At 38.2% G+C, this 19,534-nt stretch overlaps 2 protein-coding genes across 2 annotated transcripts; one reads left to right on the forward strand and one right to left on the reverse strand.

Annotated features, from left to right (window-relative positions):
- Nucleotides 1–1,763: 1,763 nt before the first annotated feature.
- LOC144701976 (elongation factor P (EF-P) family protein) lies at nt 1,764–6,911 on the reverse strand. Its single transcript, XM_078573813.1, has 11 exons — nt 6,626–6,911; nt 6,193–6,223; nt 6,063–6,076; nt 5,712–5,762; nt 4,123–4,192; nt 3,871–3,937; nt 3,715–3,782; nt 3,412–3,535; nt 2,536–2,575; nt 2,353–2,420; nt 1,764–1,971 (listed from the first exon to the last, which is right to left on the reverse strand). Exons 1-11 carry the CDS (start codon nt 6,830–6,832, stop codon nt 1,959–1,961), a joined length of 753 nt encoding a protein of 250 aa, XP_078429939.1. The 5' UTR covers nt 6,833–6,911; the 3' UTR covers nt 1,764–1,958.
- Nucleotides 6,912–11,355: 4,444 nt separating this feature from the next.
- LOC144701978 (Mitochondrial substrate carrier family protein) lies at nt 11,356–15,302 on the forward strand. Its single transcript, XM_078573814.1, has 6 exons — nt 11,356–11,605; nt 13,275–13,358; nt 14,058–14,119; nt 14,215–14,576; nt 14,724–14,938; nt 15,031–15,302. Exons 1-6 carry the CDS (start codon nt 11,480–11,482, stop codon nt 15,085–15,087), a joined length of 906 nt encoding a protein of 301 aa, XP_078429940.1. The 5' UTR covers nt 11,356–11,479; the 3' UTR covers nt 15,088–15,302.
- Nucleotides 15,303–19,534: the final 4,232 nt, after the last annotated feature.

Genomic DNA, 19,534 nt, shown 5'->3' on the forward strand with positions numbered 1-19,534 from the left:
TGTAATTCTATTATATCCGACACATTCCATTTATCACTTATTTTATTCTTCTTGTAGCCATTCAATTTCTTATAAACTTGTGTATTAAATTTCTCTTTTTCTACAATATATGGAAACATTTTAAGTATATCCTTATACAATTGATCCCAAAAGTCATTGATGATATTATCATTACTAGTAGAATAGAACCTCCGCATATTAGAATACTCCCTTCTGAATTTATTTCTATTTTTTTTTAATGCCATGCACTTTCTCTGCAACATCAAGTCATTCAACACCTTTCTCTGCCCTATTCCTATGAATTCATTTCCCTTACTACACATCATTAGAAATCTATTGTAAATTATCTCTCTCCGACAGTTAATCCCTCCCCATTTGTTAATCTATGGGAGCGCATAGCGACACCCTCCTCTTTTGTTGATCACTCAGAGGTTGGTGCGATTAATTGTGAAAAATGACATGTTCATTTGTTTATATATATATATATTTATGGGGAGCTATTTTTCCCGAAAGAGGACCATAAGTTGGGGGCGTATTTTTCCCTCAAGACTTCTGCTAAGTTCACATCTTTGATTAATTTTCCGAAAGATCACTGTGTGCCAATAGAAGGATGGGTGGTCTACCTAAATCCTACTATTGTGTCAATTGTAACAAATTGTGAGAGTTTAAGGGAGAATGCCGTTTTGATTCAAAATATTCCCACGGTAATTCATCCTCATCATCCATGTTCGATGTGGGGCCCCATTTAATATAGTCGAAAAATATCTCAACATTTTATTATATCAAATTAGGGGCGTTACATTAGAGAATGAATCAAGCGTTAATAGCCTGTTGAAAATAGTTTAAGCTTATTAAAGTGGGTAGATATCAAGACAGATGAGACACTGGCTCAATTTATTGTGTCAAAGTGGTGACATGGCATGCCTTAATGAATAAACTTGAGATCGATATCCCATGCTGTAGTTAAAACAAACACAAGTAAATAATCATTGCCTACAAAGATGAAGACGATAAAATGATTTTAAGAAAAATAATTGAATTACATAAAGAGGAAACGTGAGAAATATTGAATTATAACATGGATTCATCCTTTAATTTATTTATGTTTTGGGCATGTCTTAGGAGATCATACATTGAACAAGACAGGGTTCTAAAATTTTCACCATCAATTGTATCTGAACGTCTTGAAAAATAACATTCACTCAGTTTTGATCATCATTCGCAGGTGATCTTCCCTCTTTTATTTTAAAAAAAGACAGCCCAGAATCTAAATGAGATATCATATATCCAGTCTCTATCGTCTACAATGACATAGCCAGGATTTAGTCGGAACATATCAGACCTTAGAAGATAATCTTGGGATTGCCAAAAATCTATATTAGCTTTGCTTCTTTAAAAGGCATGACCCAATGAACACATCTAATAGTACTAGCATTGGATATACGAAGAAAGCTAGCATGTTTATCCAATGTTGGATATGATACGTAATCTTTGGCCAAGATCTAAATACAAATCTGCGACACGTATTTGAGAAAATTGTGTCCGACATAAGGTAGTAAAGAAGAAGTAGAAAACACCGGACACAGTATTACAAGTCGTTCTTAATTAGGACAATGGTTGATGCATTTAACAGATCAACTCTTTAATCATAATCTTTAATATCAAATCAACAAATACTCCATTCCAAATCTTTACGCAACCATCGGTTTTGTAATGCAAATTTGGGACATTTTTAGTCTCTGAGAGAAAATCTGGATGCAAAATTACAAGTTTAATTTCCTTCCTAAATTATAAATTATGGATACAAGACGATATTTATTGAAAACTGGTTCCTATTCTTTATATTAAATGAACTAGGAATGTGGCTTGCACGTGGAAGTAAAATGCTCACCGACTTAAAACAAATATATATAAATATATAGAATAAAATTCCCAGGCCGTGAGTAATTGTGTCTGCCTCATTCCTTTGCCCTGAAAATGGTAGTTCAGACCAGTAAAAATAGGATTTATTACTAATTTAATGAGTGAAATCTCAGAAGAGAGCGAGAAGGTTGAAGTCAACCGAAGAAAGAAATAAAAATAATGCTACAGTAATTTCAGGAACTGATTCTCCGCTCTGTTTTACAGTTCACAAATGAAAGTTATTGGCATGACTATTATACAGGATTTGTGAACGTTCCAAGTTGTATTAACAATCAAGAATGATGTCTCTAGGAATTGTATATGTTGTAAAAGGAGACGATATTATCCTTCATCGTTAATGCAAAGTGCACATTTTTTTCTTAATTGTGAAAAAAATGAACATTAAATGCAAATATATTTTTTTTTAAGAATAAATGCAAATATTGTTACCTTGTGATGTAGGAGTCGTCTGTTGTGTTGATGATAACCTCGTCACCAGCCGTGACATGCGATGGCGCCTGATAAATGGTAAGATCGTGAGAAAGAAATTTTTAATTCACTAGAGAGAAAGGGTAGAAGAGTGAAAGAGGAACAGATAGAGACAGCAAGAGAGAGAGAGAGATATGATCTTACAAGAACTGTAAGTCCATTGTCTAGCAAGACTCTTTTGTATCTGTACAGTTTATTGCCAATCCCCAGTTGTCCCATCAATCCAAATAAGGTCAGGTGAATAAAATTAACTAAAACCAAAAACAGCCAGAAAATGCCGAATATAATAATCAATTTTAAAACATTGACATTTATATGATCAACCAAAAGCACATCGGTATTTTTTCCCCTTCCTTTTCCCCTTGAGTGAAAGAGATATTTCCCAAAAACCGAACACGGATAATGGAGCTCTATATGGGAAATATAATTATCCTCAAGATTCTAATAAATAGATGAAAATAAATTATGAAACCTATAGTAAAAAGAGTACGAAAGATGATCTACCAGAAGAGTAAGGTGAGAGAGTAATGGTCAAACACTTTCCCTATCATCTTGGACAAGGGAGAAGAGCTGAAAATTTTCGTATTTTGATTATTAACTGAGAAATACATTTAGAGTTTAAGGATTTCTTATAAAAAATAATTCATGGATGTGATCGAATTGCCCTCTACAAGAAAAATATTTGGGAACAACTAAAAGCCTCTGCTTTAGTCAAACAACTACAATGTCAGTCAGTTAACGCTGCAGTGCTGATCATGGGAAAGATCACATCAACATAACTTTACTCAAGAATAAAGTTCACAAAAGTTACTACAGTATGTATTGATGTCTTTAAGATTAGGAAAGAACTACGTTTTGTGAGGACTTCCTAGGTTCATATTGGAGAATACCAAAAATTGACTGCATTTGAAAATATTTATATCATTGGAAGTGTATTAAAATTAGGACAAAACAGATCAAGTTAGGGGAAAGGAATAGACGTAAAAAAAATCTCTAAACAGAAAGCATGCCGGATCATACTGCGGAGTAGCTGTCATTCCCTTCGAATAAGGCGGTGCTTCAACAACTTTGCACGTTACTCTTGGGGGAACAGATGCTGACGTGGGTTTCCCATCAAAATATTGCACCAAAATCGACATGTTATCTGCAACAAAACATATTAAAAAGCAACAAGATTACTTTATGACAAAACTTAGCTTTTCGCGGCCAAATATTTTATAGATTAAAATAAACACACTGTAAGAACTTTAGAACTTTAAGAACACAAAAGTTAAATATGTAGCTCCATTCAGATCATGAATTGCACAAGGACGAGTAAATTACCTTTCAGATAGGCAATATTCTTGCCAAAGAAATCTTTCGGCAATTCAATTTGCTCATATGTGCTAGGCCTGTAAAAGATCAAAGAGAAAGGTAACTGAACCAATTCTGATGAGTTGAGAAAGACAGAGTCAGCTTACTGAGGCAGAAAAAACTTACTCCATAACCATGACGGAGTCAGCTTCTAAGTACAAAAATGTGAACGGCCTCTCTTCGACAAAAACTCCTAGATACGATGCAGAAAAGAGTCATAAGATTTTCATAAACTAAAACATTTTCAGGCTTCCCGCCGACAAATCAGTTGCAGCATACAAAAACATTGTAGTCACGACGGTAATTTCTTATTCAGGATATCGATTGACTTTGTATCAAGATAATTAAAAAATCAATAATGGCGATATCGATGCATACTCTCTATAGCTTCGTCAGTGCGGAACCTCTCTGTGACTTTGTTACCAGTGTCTACATCCCTAAGTTCAACCTGTGATAAAATAAGTTTGTCATTTGAGAAATACCCCGATCAGAAAAACTGAAAAGGACTATTGTTCTAGCATAAATAAACGATCAAGCTATTGACCAATAAAATACGTATAAATAATAAGCAGACGTAAATATACAACAAACAAACTACACTGCACGAGAATCCATTAAACTGTAGCTAGTTCAAATCATGTTTCTGCACAGATACATCATTAAGAGCGGAAGCATTGCCATTGACATCAAGGCGTTCGAATAGCTAGTTTGTTTTAATTTTCAATATAATGAAACACCAAGCTTAAGAATAAAACCTCTGAACGATCAAGAACTCAATTAATACACTAACATCAATACCAATTTCGATACAAATAAAAACATAGAAAACAATAATACCATTGTAATACGGACTTCCCTGTACAATAAACACGAGTATAATAAACACCTCTATAAAACATTGTGGCACATACAAAATTGAGGTGAAAAACTAGAGGATTGAATGAAATCTCAAGAAATTTTTAATTCTTAAAATCAATAAAAAGGATGCGAATGCGGTTCATGAAATTCAAACTAAGAAAGGTTCAATGTGGTAAGAACTTGATACTTTCGGCATTTTCTACCCGCAAGCATATTATTGCGCACTCTTGCAGCGAAATTACCAAAATTATCTTTCTTCCAAAGTACACGGATGACATTCTTCATCTCTAGTGATGTAATAACCCCTTGAACTGGACGATTAATAGATATTTCACTTCCAAATACCAAACAGGAGAGAGAGAGAGAAAGAAATGGGGATGAGAATAGATGAGGGGTTGATAGGCAGTGTAGGGACAAAGGGAACCTGGGGATGAGGAAAGCATCCCCATGGGGCATTGTCAGTGGTGCATGTGAGAGTTTAACTGGAGAACTAAACGAACATTGAACTTCAATCGTCCAAATAAAGAGGGCTACATCAATTATGACATAGCACGTGTCACTCATGTGCTATGTTACTTGGATCGCAAATTAGCCATTCAAAAGCCATTGTACCTCAAGGCAATATAAAATAAATGTTCCTTTTTTTTGGTCTCCCAAGCGGCTCCCACTCTCTGTGTGTCTTAAAGAGCACTTTGACATCTTCTTCCTCTCTATCCGTGACTTAGTGAAGGCTCGTAATCATCATCTTGGCAACATCTATTTAAAGGGAAATGCTTGGAAATGATCGAAATGGTCAAAGATACAATGGGGATCGTCTCATACCGCATAAGGTTTACCACTTAGACCCAAGGCCACTCTTACACAAAAGAATCTAACCGCGACACACCCATTCTTGAAGAAATGAGAACAATGAATTCAGAGGGACCCTTTGACCAATGAAAAAAACTGAGCACCTCAAAACGGAAATATTAACAGTAGTTCTCAGAAACAGACAAGAAAAGAGAAACTTTATAGTTTTATGAATATTTGAAAAGCTAGCTTTAGTTTGATATAATATTGTCAACATCTGTTTGCTCCCAAACCGATATATAAAAAAGGTAAAAAAGTACCTGAATGGTAGCTCCACCTCTTCCATGTTGCGTGTGTTGTGCCTTCAACACCTAGAAAGTGATTCAAAGTCAGATATTTGACTGATGACTTCAAATATGTGAAATTCCTTGACGCTCCCAGAAAAATCCTCGGAGTAACCACGAGATGATATCCAATGCATGACCATGGAGCTTGAAAAGTCTCAAGTCGGATTATCAATTCTAGCCAAGGGGTCAAGGTTACTTTACCGACGAGATTGGATTGAATGCCAAGTGGGAACGTATTCCCTTAAGGATATATATAATGAAGAAACTAACCTAAAATGAAACGAGATGGTAAAAAACACAGTAAAAATTTAATGTATCCGTTACCTGAAATGTACGTCCTTCAAGAAATTTTGCAGAACCAGGCCGTTCATTGGTGAACAATCAGCTGCAAAATTTAAGTAATCCATAGCTTTTCTCTAGTTTTGTACTAGCTAATATGGCTACATTGTTTTACCTTTTCTTTGAATGATATTTCCGAGACGGACCTGCAAAAAATAAACCTTAACTTACGCCGCTCATCTCCGAGAATGATCACGTCATTGTAAAATGAAAAGAACATATCATGGAATGATGCAATATACTTGAAGAGCACGCCAACAAGTATTAGACCCCATTTATCGCCGGAAGAACAAACGAGAACAAGCGGCGGGCTATCATCGATCACTTCGAATCCCATTCAATGATCTTTCTACAGCCGCTAGGCTAGCGCTACCAAACAACCAAAGTTTGACTAACTATTGCCTCGAAGTGGAAATCACCAAAAATAATGACTCGCTATAACATCAGGGAGGGGAAATCCTCAATTTTCGACTCAACAATGCATAAAGACGGGAAAAACAAAGATTAGCATAGTAGATTCAATCATTTGCGCCGATCTTTCCACTTACATCCGATCCAAGGACTTTAGCTCCTCGGCGATGGATCACCGACCAGGGAGAAGCAAGAACCCCGCCCAAATCATCCAGTGACGGCCTTCTTGTCCAATAAACGTCCGATCGGGACAAAAATGCAGAACCAGGCGAAGATTCGCAAGTGGCCGATCGTTTCAAACAGACAACACCATTCGCCAACCTCCGACGCAGCGAATGCATCATCTTCTCCCTCGCGAGCACGCTCAAGCTCCAGAACAGCAGGAGACGTTCTTCTTCAACCCACTAGGCTAATGAATATTAAATATAGTGCATGTTTATACATGTATATTTATATATCATTCTTCACATTTTTCTCGTCTTATTAAGGATCTGTAACCATTCCTTCACTGTAGTGAAATCTCAAACGGCACTGAAATCTTATCAACATGACATAAAACAATAAATATGTGAAAATCACATAATTATCAATACAACAAAATGATAACCACTTTTTAAGGGGAGGAAAAAGTCTTCTGATAGTTCGAATTTGCCAGGCCAATATCTCATACTCCTGAACATTTCTTCATTCGAGTGCACATGATTTAGATTGGTGACATTTGTGACAATTGGGATAATGATAGACAAGCCAAATCTCTTAGGAAATGCCTTTGAGTTTCTTTGTTCGTGTTCAAACTAGTGTTGGGTTTGACAGCGGCCAATATAAACCAACGATCAAATCAATAAGCCAAAATATGTAACCATTTGGTTCCTCAAAGTGAGTCTTCTCAAACGTCAGAGATGACCTTCCTATAGATGTATCCATGTGCATGGTGCCGTAGCAGTGGTCGCGACGTGCATCGTAACGTGCATTTTCTTGTGTCACGACGTGCAAGTGTTGCGTCACGCGGCGACCATGTGATGGCAGCCGACTGCGGGTTTGGATCGACGACGGCAATCTGTGACGGGGCATGGAGATCTTTGGCAACGTTGAGTCAACAACTCCATTCCCCACCCCTTTTCCTTCTCTTCCTCCTCTTCATGTTCCTCCTCCTCCTTCTTCCTCCCTGTCCTTCTTCTTAGTGTGAAATCTGGTCGAATGTAACTGCCAAACTGAAAACACCAGATCCAAATTTGTATGGCGCCCACCATAGTATTATATAGGGCCATGATGGGCTCTTACAAGGGGGTCCAATAGCTGGTCCAACAAGGGGGGGTCCTTATTGTTGGGTTCTTGAGGCCTTGACATGGATGAAGACGAGGACTCCACGTAACGGAAGACACGTAATCGAATCATAACGACATCTATAAAATCATTGAAACGAACTACCTTTGAACGAATCACACCCGTGATTTCTTCGATCCCGAAGCGAGACGAGTCGAGTTGCTCAAGTGTGCAGCCTCTAGACGTATCCACGCGACCCTTGGCACGTCGAATCTCCTCCTTCTCGTTGACAGGCCCCGTTCTACCTCCACCTTCGTCGTTACGTCGTTTCGATCGCATCAGGCATAGAGAGGGGTATTGGGAGAGGGGAGAAGAAGGAGAAAGCCTTGAACAATTGTGGCCTGGGTGAATTTCATTCAAGGCCTTCTCCTTTTTATACTAAGTGAGTATTTTTCATAAAACCCCCAAAACGTAAGTATATCTTCCGACGTCCAAAAGACCATTTGTGTGTGACCCTCTAGGCCCATGTATTAGTTTAGTTAACGACTCCAACAGCCCACGAACCTTTATTGGCCTTCAAAATTAATCAATTATATCATCCTATAGATTAATTAATGTCGGATCGATTTACTCCAATCAATAAGTCGAGTCTCCAACACATGGGGTGCCAACCTACACATCGTGTTCTAGACAATACAAAGGATTGTGTATCGACTCACTTAACGAAACATGTTCATCATCGATTACCATGTATGTATAGTCCCTCATTCACCTGATGCTCCTTGGACGACTTAGGGTATGGGCAACTATCAAACCCTAATCGGTCATCTGAGTTAGTACTGATATGTTCAAAAATCATCGAAGAACTCTTCTCCAATATTTCACTTCATTGGCCAATGACTTCATCACAACATCTTCCTTGAACTTTCACTTCTTATACCGAGGGTGGACGATCCCATCTTGACCACTCAATCTTCTTCGTAAACTTCCTGATGTACCCAAACTAAGACCGTTTAGAATCCCATAATCAGAGACTAGTTGGCCATAGCCAAAGTACAACCGTCCGTCCACAAGATGTCTTTGGTGTCTCAGGTCTAAGGACCACACACACAACAGTGACGTGAATCGACTTGATTGACAGTTCGGTATAATACCATTTAGGGATTCGTATGGATCACTTCAGTGAACTCTTTCCACTAAATAGCACCCACTATCTATCTTTAGTGTCTCCACACTAATGGCTACTGGACCGGCCATACTCATCATATGAGTGAGGTTAGATAGTACTATTCTATTCGGATACTTTGATGTCCTTCTCGCGTACCATTTGAATATGAATATTTAGAACGCATGCTTAAAGACTAGTGATCTCCGTATTACGATCTCATCATAATTCACTAAGTCTGATTATGTATTCATGGACTTCATTATAAGCATCCCACGTGCACTATAATGAATATGTTCTATTAATGAACATAAACCGAGATGTGGAATGTGTGATTGGCTTGCCGGCCACATATATTTCAATCACTTATACAAATGGACCCCCTTTTAAAACACAAAAAATAGAATAAAAATGACTCGATAAAAAAATGAACACGGTAAGAACACAAACACCAACACGACACTATGGATACCGATGCGACGAAAACGAAAACACGAGCACAATAAAGTGACGAATAAAATAAGCATGAGCCGGCAAGAAAATCAAATCAGTCGATGGCGCGATCATGCTTTTCACCCGGGGTGTTAAACCTGGATGTTTTCACCGTCGCCTTGGTGTGCCAATCGGCTGGGATGCGAGCCGGCTGGGGTCGACGATGAAAATGCTGATGGCTTCAAAGACTCATCCAATGTAGCGGGCTGGCGCACTCCATCAATTTTAGTTTGTTCATCCATGTCAAGGCCTATAGAACCCAACATGACATGCGTTGTTTGACGGTGAACTTCTTATTGAAATCCCAAAGTACTTACTCCTCCATAATAAAATTTATAAAATACAAAGCCATCTCAAACCTTGGACTATATACCAAATTGTACATCACCTTACTCACAATCTCTCTCATGATTTTACTATCAAGATTATCGTGCACGTATGCAGACATGACAGCCTTTTTGTCCTGGGAATGAAAAACCATCTTGTCAAAGGCCTTGGTTACACAAGATGGAAATTTCACCATCTTTCTCATTATTACACAAGATGGAAATTTCTCTGCTAGACCAAGGACGATACAATTTGTTCTTCTCGGGACAAAAAACCACTTGTTCCTCAAGCATAGGATGGGATGCAAAATGAATGTACTAAAATTTAATAATCTGATTTTGCATCAAAGATTAAAACTTTTATAAATTGGAACATCTATTGTTTTCCATTCGGGATGTCATATGAAATCGGGACTCCATGGGGGCGCCTACTTCCCCATGCGATGGTTTAGGACTAGACAGTTCCCACACGAGATGGTTTTGGAGGGGATGATTTGGGATGACCACAAAAATAATGACATAAATCTTAAACATCATCATGTTTGTCATCAAATATCATCATTGTGCGCTATAATCAAGATTTGTCAACAAATACCCCAAATATCACATCACCACATAAATCTCTCCAACTGTCATGCCTTAAGCCAATTAAAATAAAATAAAATCAGCAGGCCTGATTTGATTGGCAGGTAGAATCTACTAGATTAATAGACTGATCAACTCAATCAAGCATTATAAATTATTAGCAACGATGAAGAGAGTCCTTCATAGCTTGACGCATGGCATGAATGACCTCCTCGTCCCTATAGTTCCGAATCGTCTGGTACATGGACAATGGATGGGAAAGGACGAAGATTGTCCCGTCCAACATCCAGACATTTCAACTTTGTTCAAATCGTCCCGTCCAGGGATTCGTCCATTGAAGAAAACAATCGTCCGCGTCGTGACTTTGCCAATTTCGTTCCGTCTGGAGAAAAATCATCCCGTCCCTCGTCGTGGATGAAAAAAATCAGGTTTTAAAATTTTATTATTCTTCTTTGAGTTTTTTAATGAAATATGGAGGAGAGAGAAAGTAGAGGGATATATGTACAATTACTTTTGGGCAGCGTCAGTTTGGGAAAGAAAAAAGGCAGGGACCTTGATGCAAAATGTCAAGAAATTGATCAAGTGATGCCCCAGTGGCAAGATCTCAACCGTTTGAAGAATCCAACAGATTTCCGTCCATCCCTTACCGTTCATCGCCCGAGAACTGTGGACGGGACGGTTTTTTCGTGTCTGACGATACGAAAACCATCCCGTCCCTTCGTCCTGGGATGAATTTCGGTCCCGGTTTTCGTCCAATCTCGCGGACGGGACGAGAACAAAAAAACCGTCCCGTCCGCAACCCTGCACCATTCCCGTCCCATTCAGGGAAAATACCAAAATACCCTCAATCACGAACCATCCTGACCGTCGAGATGCAGAGGAGGAACGGACGAGATTGTCCAGGAGCGAAATCGAAGGGCGAGTATAATTTTTCTTTTTGGGTGGTTCGATCGCTATTCGGGGATTTTTAAAGGATAAGGGGCGAAAAAGGGAAAGATTCCCATTTATTAAGGCTAATTGGGCGGTATTTAAGATACTCGCTTTTTATCGAGGAGCGCGGTGGACTGGTAGGGCTTCAGTTCGTCTTCGTCGCATCTTCCTCACCGCCGCGATCTTCCGTCGTCGTGCTCGTTTTCAAATCGGCAGATCGTCGGAAGGGAATGGCGGAGGGGAAGCCGAAGACCGCGGCTACTTCCGGTGTCTGGGCGACGGTGAAGCCCTTCGTTAATGGCGGGGCTTCGGGAATGCTCGCCACCTGCGTCATCCAGCCTATTGACATGGTTAAGGTATGGAATTTCTGTGGATTTTCCTCGTTTTTTGGTATTTTTACGGCCGGCTTGTTGATTTGGTTTGCATTGGAGATTTCTGAGGATTTTGTTCTTGGAATGTATTTTTACGCCGGCCAATTTAATCGGGTGAGGCAGGAAATTTGTGAGGATTTTATTCTCTAAATGTAGTTTTACGGCCGGCTTATTGGTCTGGTTAAGGTAGAAAATTTGTGGGGAATTTTTTCTTTAAATGTACTTTTAATTGGGTGAAGTAGGAAGTTTCCGAGGACTTTATTGTTTAAATGGATTTTTTAGGGCTGGCCAATTTAGTTGGGTGAAGCAGCCCTAAAACGTTGTGTGGATTTTATTCCTTAAATGGATTTTACGGCCGGCCGATTTAATTTGGGGAAGTAGGAAATTTCTGAGGGGTTTATTCTTTAAATTTATTTTTACGGCTGGCCAATTTAATTGGGTGAAGTAAGAATTTCAGAGGATTCTATTCTATAAATGTAGGTTTTACTGTCCGCTTATTGATCTGGTTACGGTAGGACATTTGTGACGGTTTTTTTCTTTTAAATGTATGTTTACGGCCGGCCAATTTAATTGGGTAAAGTGGGAAATTCCCGAGGATTTGATTCTCTAAATGTAGTTTTCCAGCCGGCTTATTGATCTGGTTACGGTAGGAAGTTTCTTTGGATTTTATTCTTTGAATGTACTTTTAATTGTGTGAAGTAGGAAATTTCTGAGGATTTTTTTCTTTTAATGGATTTTTAGATCCAGCCAATTTAGTTGGGTGAAGTAGGAAATTTGTGAGGATTTTATTCTCTAAATGTAGTTTTACGGGCGGCCCGTTGATAATGTTAAATTATGAAATTTCTTTAGATTTTCTTCTTAATTTGTAAATACAAACAGCCGGCCCATTCGTATGGTTAATGTAGGAAGCTTCCGAGGATTTTTTTCTTTATATGCCTTTTTGCGTCCATTGATATGATTAAGTTAAGAAATTCCTGAAAAATTTCTTCTTTATGCACATTTTTTCGGCCAGCCCTTTGATTCGGTTAAGATTGGGAATTTCGTTGGAATTTATTCTTTATATGTCTTTTTACCTTTTTACGCCCAGCCCGTTGATATGGTTAAGGTGAGAAATTCCTGTAGATTTTCTTCTTGATGTGCATTTTAACGGCCAGCCCATTGATTCGGTTAAGGCGTGAAAGTTCTGAGGATTTTCTTCTTTACGAGTACTTATACTTTCTGTTTCGTACTTTTTTCTCATTTCTATCTCGGTATTTTCGATTGGTTGTAAGGAGTAGGATGTACAGATTCGGTTTTCTTATTCTCTATTTCGTAGTACATGAAGGATGCCAGGGTTGTACATCTGGTTTCTTTTTGGAAGGTCCTGCCATTTCAGCGGAAGGATCGAAGCCATGCAGAAAAATGAGAACTGTTTTCTATTAATTTGGGTCATCTGTCATATTTGTGTTACCCATCATAAGTACGCCCCCTCTGGTTGTCATTCGAAACCTGTTATGCATCTCAGACTGTAACTGAGATTCTTGTCTAATTTATCGGTCTCATTATGCATTTTGCTCATTGCAGACTAGATCTACTTTTGATTGCTCACCCCTTTTCTATGTAGAGAAATATTGAACAGGTTGTGTGACTTTTCACAGTTTTTATGGTTTTCCAGGTTAGAATCCAGTTAGGCCAGGGTTCAGCTGTTCATGTCGCGAAGACCATGGTTGCCCAAGAGGGATTTGGCTCGCTTTATAAGGTTTACCCTCCATTCAACGCCATGATGTTATTGTTTTTCTTTCGGAAGACTATTTCTGAGTGAGTGTATGCGTTTGAGTTCTACTACGTCTAGTATGAGCTTCATTTGTAACCATCATCCTGTGATAATTATAATCCTGATAATATTTTGTTTTATTTTTTTATCTCATTTAGTTTCCTCTCATTCTCTCTGCCTCATCTGTGGCTTTCATATTCATATACTTGGATATTTATTTTCCTTTGAATACCTTTGTTAATATGCTTTTCAACGTATCCAGTATTATTAAGATGGGCTATTAAATTGCATTTTACAAATATTAGGGCTACCCCACAGTGATTTCATTTCGTCACGCTTCCCCGGAAGATCAATATAACCGTTGTCACTCATATGGCGCAGAAAACCAAGAGGCAGATGATTGTGTCATATTCTTGAATCAATTGTGCAATCTATTTTAGAACGAACATCAGCCCTCAATGAATGAAGATCAAAACTTAATCTTACATTCTCAGCTCAGGTTTCTTTTCCATGGGAAAAATCTTAGCTTTATGCATTTTCTGGCTGTTGATCTCATTCATCATGTTCATTGACATTTGCATGTTCAACGATGCCTTCTATTCTTCATTTACTTCTATGTGGCGTCGAAAACCTTCATGCTCATTTTAAAGATTTCTCACACCCTCCTTGTGGTGTTGTGTATAGGGCTTGTCAGCTGGTTTGTTAAGGCAAGCTACCTACACCACTGCGCGACTTGGATCGTTCAGGTGAATTTTCTTGCCTCTTCATTTCTTCTCTCTTACTTTTTGGATACCAATCAGTAATCGAGCAAGATCAAGAATGACAATATTTCTGGCTTCAGGGTGTTGACAAACAAGGCCGTGGAAGCCAACGATGGGAAGCCTCTCCCTCTTCTCCAGAAGGCAGCTATCGGGCTGACAGCTGGCGCCATTGGAGCATCTGTGGGAAGCCCAGCTGATCTGGCGCTTATCCGGATGCAGGCTGACGCGACCCTGCCAGTCGCCCAGCGCCGGAACTACAAGAACGCCTTCCATGCCCTCTACCGCATTACCGCTGACGAGGGCGTCCTCTCTCTCTGGAAGGGAGCGGGTCCCACTGTAGTCCGCGCGATGGCCCTCAACATGGGCATGCTTGCATCCTATGACCAGAGTGTGGAGTTCTTCCGTGACTCGCTCGGCCTCGGTGAATACAGCACGGTCGTCGGTGAGCTATACTTCTTCTCGAATGGGAAAATTACTTGGCTTTGACTTTGACCTGGAAAACAACTGGGCCAGCACTGGTGGCTCTCTTTTGCCCCTTGGGAACCTTTGACTTTGACTTGGAACTTGTTTTTTTTACATTTTTTTGCAGGGGCGAGTGCCGTGTCTGGGTTCTTCGCCTCGGCTTGCAGTCTGCCGTTCGACTACGTGAAGACTCAGATCCAGAAGATGCAGCCGGACGCGTCGGGCAAGTACCCTTACACGGGTTCGTTAGACTGTGCTCTTCAGACGCTAAAGAGTGGTGGGCCCCTCAAGTTCTACACTGGCTTCCCTGTGTACTGCATCAGGATTGCGCCGCACGTCATGGTCAATGCTCCACCTTTGACCTTCTCCCATGCCTTCTATGTCAGCCTGCCATGCTTGCTCACCCCCGTCCTCTTATATACGTATGTGTGCAGATGACGTGGATATTCCTGAACCAAATTCAGAAGTTTCAGAAGCAGGTCGGCTTGTGAGGGACGCGTTGACATGGGTTGGCTCATCTGTCCCTAATAATTCGGCAATAATTAAATACTTGGCTTCACTCTTTTGGGTAGGGATCTACTCGTACAGGAGACTGTTTCATGCATTCTTCAATGATGAACCACATAACTCTTATAAATCCCTCGCCGTTAGATATCAACCGTTTGGACGGATTTTTGTTATTTTATTGGATATTTGTCAAATTTAATCATCTCTCACAACCTTTAGATCAGATCTGAGTGGGGACATCACGACTCCATTGGCGTTCAAAGTTTTAAATCTAATCTTTTGCATGGTGATGTTTTCTTCAGCTATATCATTGCGTTCCCAAGAGGTCATCCATTCTTTTATCTTGTCTTTAATTGCTCATGCTGCATCATGCAAACCCTTGGTTTTTTTTTATTATGTAAGAATCCTCTCTCACGGCCAAATTTGACAATTTTTTGGTAATTTTGCCGTCAAATCCCTAATGGTCCTTTGTTAGCGCGCTTAACTTGCGATTTCTCTTCTTTTGAGCTTGACTCTGGTTATCTTTCTTTTTGAGTTCTACGCTGGCTTCCACATGAACTTTTTCCTTAGCCATATCAGCATGCAATCGTGGAAGGCAAAGAGACTGCTTCGGTTGACAGAGTGGAGTTGGAGTAGATAATAGTATAATATGTGGTTCCTTTCGCGAGTGATTAATATCTAACTTCTTTATCAAACTGAGTATCTCTGTGAGTAATTTGCGTCTAATTTGATTAAAATTATGGTTTGCCGCCTTACAAGTAAATTTTTACATCTTTTGATATGACTTGTTCTGATTACAGTTAATTTATTTAAAAATTCTTCAATTTTAGAAAATAAAAAATATGATGAAATATCCTTTTGTGCGAGTGGACTGCTTGAAGATTGGACCCCCACCTTGGAAGTATGGTACAGCCAGTGTCCAAGGACTGAGCCAGCCACCTTATCTGATTCTCCTACTCCATTCATATAGTGACAGACTTGCCTGTCCTTTTTTCTGGGTGGACTAGAATCTCAGAGCAATTTTGGTCAGAGATATATTCTTTATATTCTGTCACCGAATTGGAAAGGATATATATTTATTCCCTGTTATACGATATTATACAAAAGTTTCAAGTCTCTTGTTCCTGTTCTCTCTCTCCCCCTCTCTCCCTCTCCCTCTCTCTCTCTCTCTCTTGCTCTCTCTCTGTCTCCCTCTCTCTCTCTCTCTATCTCTTCCCCTCTCTCTCTCTCTCTCTCTCTCCCTCACCCTTCCTCCTATCTCTCTTTGCCTCCTCTCCCTCCCCTCTCTCCTTCATTCCCTCCCTTCCTCTCTCTCTGCCTCCCTCTCTCTCTTTCATTCCCTCCCTTTTTCTCATCCTTCTTCTGCCGTCCCCATGTGTGGCCAGGAAAATTCTCAGTAGCGAAGCTGTGGCCAACTCCTAAGCAGTTCCTGACCGATAAGCGTTTGCAGAATTCTTTAGACCGTGGCTAACATTTATTTGGGTAGACCATCTGAGATACTGAAGAACCTACATAACAACAAACATGCTGGTAAAATTGAATCTCTAAATTTAGAATCCCAAATGGTAGACTACATGAAGACACACCTGTCCACTAACATATTCTACTAATTCTGAGGGCAGAGAAAAACATTAGATGCAGTAATGCAGATCACCAAAGAATGAAGAGTGAACATGAAGCGGTAGTGTAGCATGGTAGGGTGATGCAGATAATTGGGAAGCCATTCCATGACAGGGTTGCATAATATCCACCTGAATAAGGCCAGAGGCAGATCCAACTTCATAGACACATAATCAATCATCATCAATATCTATTTATGTTACCTTTTTCACCTTTATCAATACATGATTGGTTTTGAGGGCATATGCTCATCCATTTCAAGGGTCACCATATATTGAAATTGGAACCAATATTTGACAAAAAAATTCAAAGAAAATGCTCTTTTTTGTAGATACATTTCCTCAAAATTTTATGGGATCAAGAATGAAATAGTTCAGGATCCTCCCAAAACTTAACTTAGAGATCTCTATTTTTCTATTGCTTGCATACTCCAATCATCTAGGTTCTTCCAGAAACAAAGTAGTTAATTATATGCAAAATCCAAGGAAGTTTCATAATGCTTACACCCAGAATATCTACATCTAGAATATTTTCATTGATAGAAAATAAAATCTTTAAATCTATTACCAATCAAGAATAATACTTTAAACCTTAATTCATCATTCTTTTTAGTATGAGTGCCTAACTGAAATCATTAGATAATCCACTCTCCAATATCTCCACAACCCTAGCTGGAAAAATAAATGCATCTTCTTCCTTGAGTCAATCTCCTCTTTTACCGAGGGCTGACGATCCCAGGTTGTCCATCTAGTCATCTTCATTTATTTCTTATTATAACTAAGATGATACTGATTTTAATGCTGTGATTAGGGACTCATAAGTTGTCCATGACATGAATCAACTTGATTTATGTTTAGGTTTAGTTCTATTGAGAGAGTTATATGGATCAATTTATTAAACTCTTTTCTTAAAGATAACCTACCATCCATACATAGTATTTATACACTAATCGATGGGATTATTCTTTTGGGATATTTTATTGTCCATCTCAAGTATCCTTTAGATAAAGGTATTTAGAATTCATCTTTAAAGATACATAATTACTCTAGTATCATCTCTTCATAATAAAATCAGCAATTCTATAGATTCATAGAGAATAATAAGGAAAATACATTTATTTCAATGAACTTGAGTATGCCATAGTCATATTTTAAAATACTTATTATACATAATACATTCATCTTTTATTTTTATTTTTTTAGAAAAACATTCATCTTTAAAGATACTTATTACAAAAGTGTGATTGGCTTGAAGGTTAGATAATCTATATCATCAGGTTGATAAATGTCTTAAGTTTTACAAGTGATCCAGACATGAGACACCAAAGACATGTTGGAAATGAATGTTTTATGACTATGAACAAATAGTCCCTAGCTAGTTGATTGTAAATGGTCTTAGATTGGATGAATAAGATTTTGTTAGAGTGAGATTGTCTGCTCTGGGTATAAGATGACACATACTCAAGTAAGTTGATCATAAAAAATCTGTGGCCTATTAATCCTTACTAGGACGATCAATTTAGATATGACCCTTGACCACCCAAAATCATCCTTGATGTGTCGCATAGATGAAGGCTTATACAGGTATGGTAAGCGACAATAAAAAGGCTTTGAAAAAGAGTATGTAAATTAATTTTTACCTTCAAGAGCACACAAATTTTTCTGTCACCTCACATGTTGGACACTCAATGTACCGACCAAGTAAAAAATCCATGATTAATTCATAAGCATTTGATACAATTAACTAATTATTTGAGGTAATGAAAACTTATTGGTTTTATAAATTGATTAACTACACTGGTATATGGGCCTAAAATTCAAACACATAAGGGTTATTGGATACAAGAGGAATAATTTTTTTAGGGAAAATATCAGATATAAATATAAAAGATAAAGATCCATTTTAGAAGCACTGACGCCACTTTCCTAAGGCACCATATAAGTCTAGAAAAATTTTATTTTAATATTTTGTTTAGACTTATGGAAGAATATTTTAAAATTCGCTTTATCAATTTTTGAAAAGTTTATAGGGCCAGCCTACAAACATATGTGTCATAAATCAATTAACTATATTAATAAGAATGTAAAATGAAAATTAAAATTTTCTTTAAATAACATTTTAAAAGTTCATAGGAATTTTTTTCTGGTGTATTTTTTGGAAAAAACAGCATTGTCTAGACATAGTCCTCAAAATGTTAGCAAATATAAAAATGGAGTTTTTAATTGGGAGGGACACCATATTTTTATTAAATATTAGGTAGAGACAATAAAATCGAGTTAAAAAGTAAAGTAGATCAAGACTGGGTGATAAGCCAAAAATAGGGGTGAAAATTACGCAAAATTTTTAGCCCTTGTCGTTGTGAATTTTTGGCTTATGCAATAAAATTTATAAAACTCTACTTAATATGTATAGTGATAAGTATGAGTGTCGTCCAAGGGAGGCAAGTAGGAATTTCAATTTGATTTTATTTTTGGTGTTTTAGATCCTAATTAGAGTGAATTTGATCTTCAATGAGGATCAAGTCACCCTAATTAGGTGAGAATTTAGAGAGGGGGGTAGATGAGATGAGATGAAAAGAAGAAATGTGGGCTCTAGATTGAATTAATCGATCCAATTGGATGGATCAAAGAATTCAATTAGAGAGGTTGGAAGAAATTTTTGATTTAAGTTCTGGTTGGTTTTGAGAATTTGCTAAATCAGAAATAAAAAGGGAAATCTTAATCTCCTAAGAATTAAAACTAAATTTTTTAGAGTTTTCTTTTGGAATGCAATTGAATGCCAAGGTAAATCCCTCAATTTCTCCTCTCAATC

Source organism: Wolffia australiana, chromosome 4 (assembly GCF_029677425.1).
Source record: "Wolffia australiana isolate 7733 chromosome 4, ASM2967742v1".
In the NCBI taxonomy this organism is placed as follows: domain Eukaryota; kingdom Viridiplantae; phylum Streptophyta; class Magnoliopsida; order Alismatales; family Araceae; genus Wolffia; species Wolffia australiana.

Excerpts from the sequence above, each read along its gene's own strand:
- LOC144701978 (XM_078573814.1), top strand. The coding sequence starts at position 11,480 with ATGGCGGAGGGGAAGCCGAAGACCGCGGCTACTTCCGGTGTCTGGGCG. Across the intron at positions 13,359-14,057 it reads GATTTGGCTCGCTTTATAAG|GGCTTGTCAGCTGGTTTGTT; the intron begins GTTTACCCTCCA and ends TGTTGTGTATAG. Across the intron at positions 14,577-14,723 it reads TGAATACAGCACGGTCGTCG|GGGCGAGTGCCGTGTCTGGG; the intron begins GTGAGCTATACT and ends ATTTTTTTGCAG.
- LOC144701976 (XM_078573813.1), bottom strand. The coding sequence starts at position 6,832 with ATGATGCATTCGCTGCGTCGGAGGTTGGCGAATGGTGTTGTCTGTTTG. Across the intron at positions 3,938-4,122 it reads CACTGACGAAGCTATAGAGA|GAGTTTTTGTCGAAGAGAGG; the intron begins GTATGCATCGAT and ends CATCGTATCTAG. Across the intron at positions 3,536-3,714 it reads GAATATTGCCTATCTGAAAG|ATAACATGTCGATTTTGGTG; the intron begins GTAATTTACTCG and ends GTTTTGTTGCAG.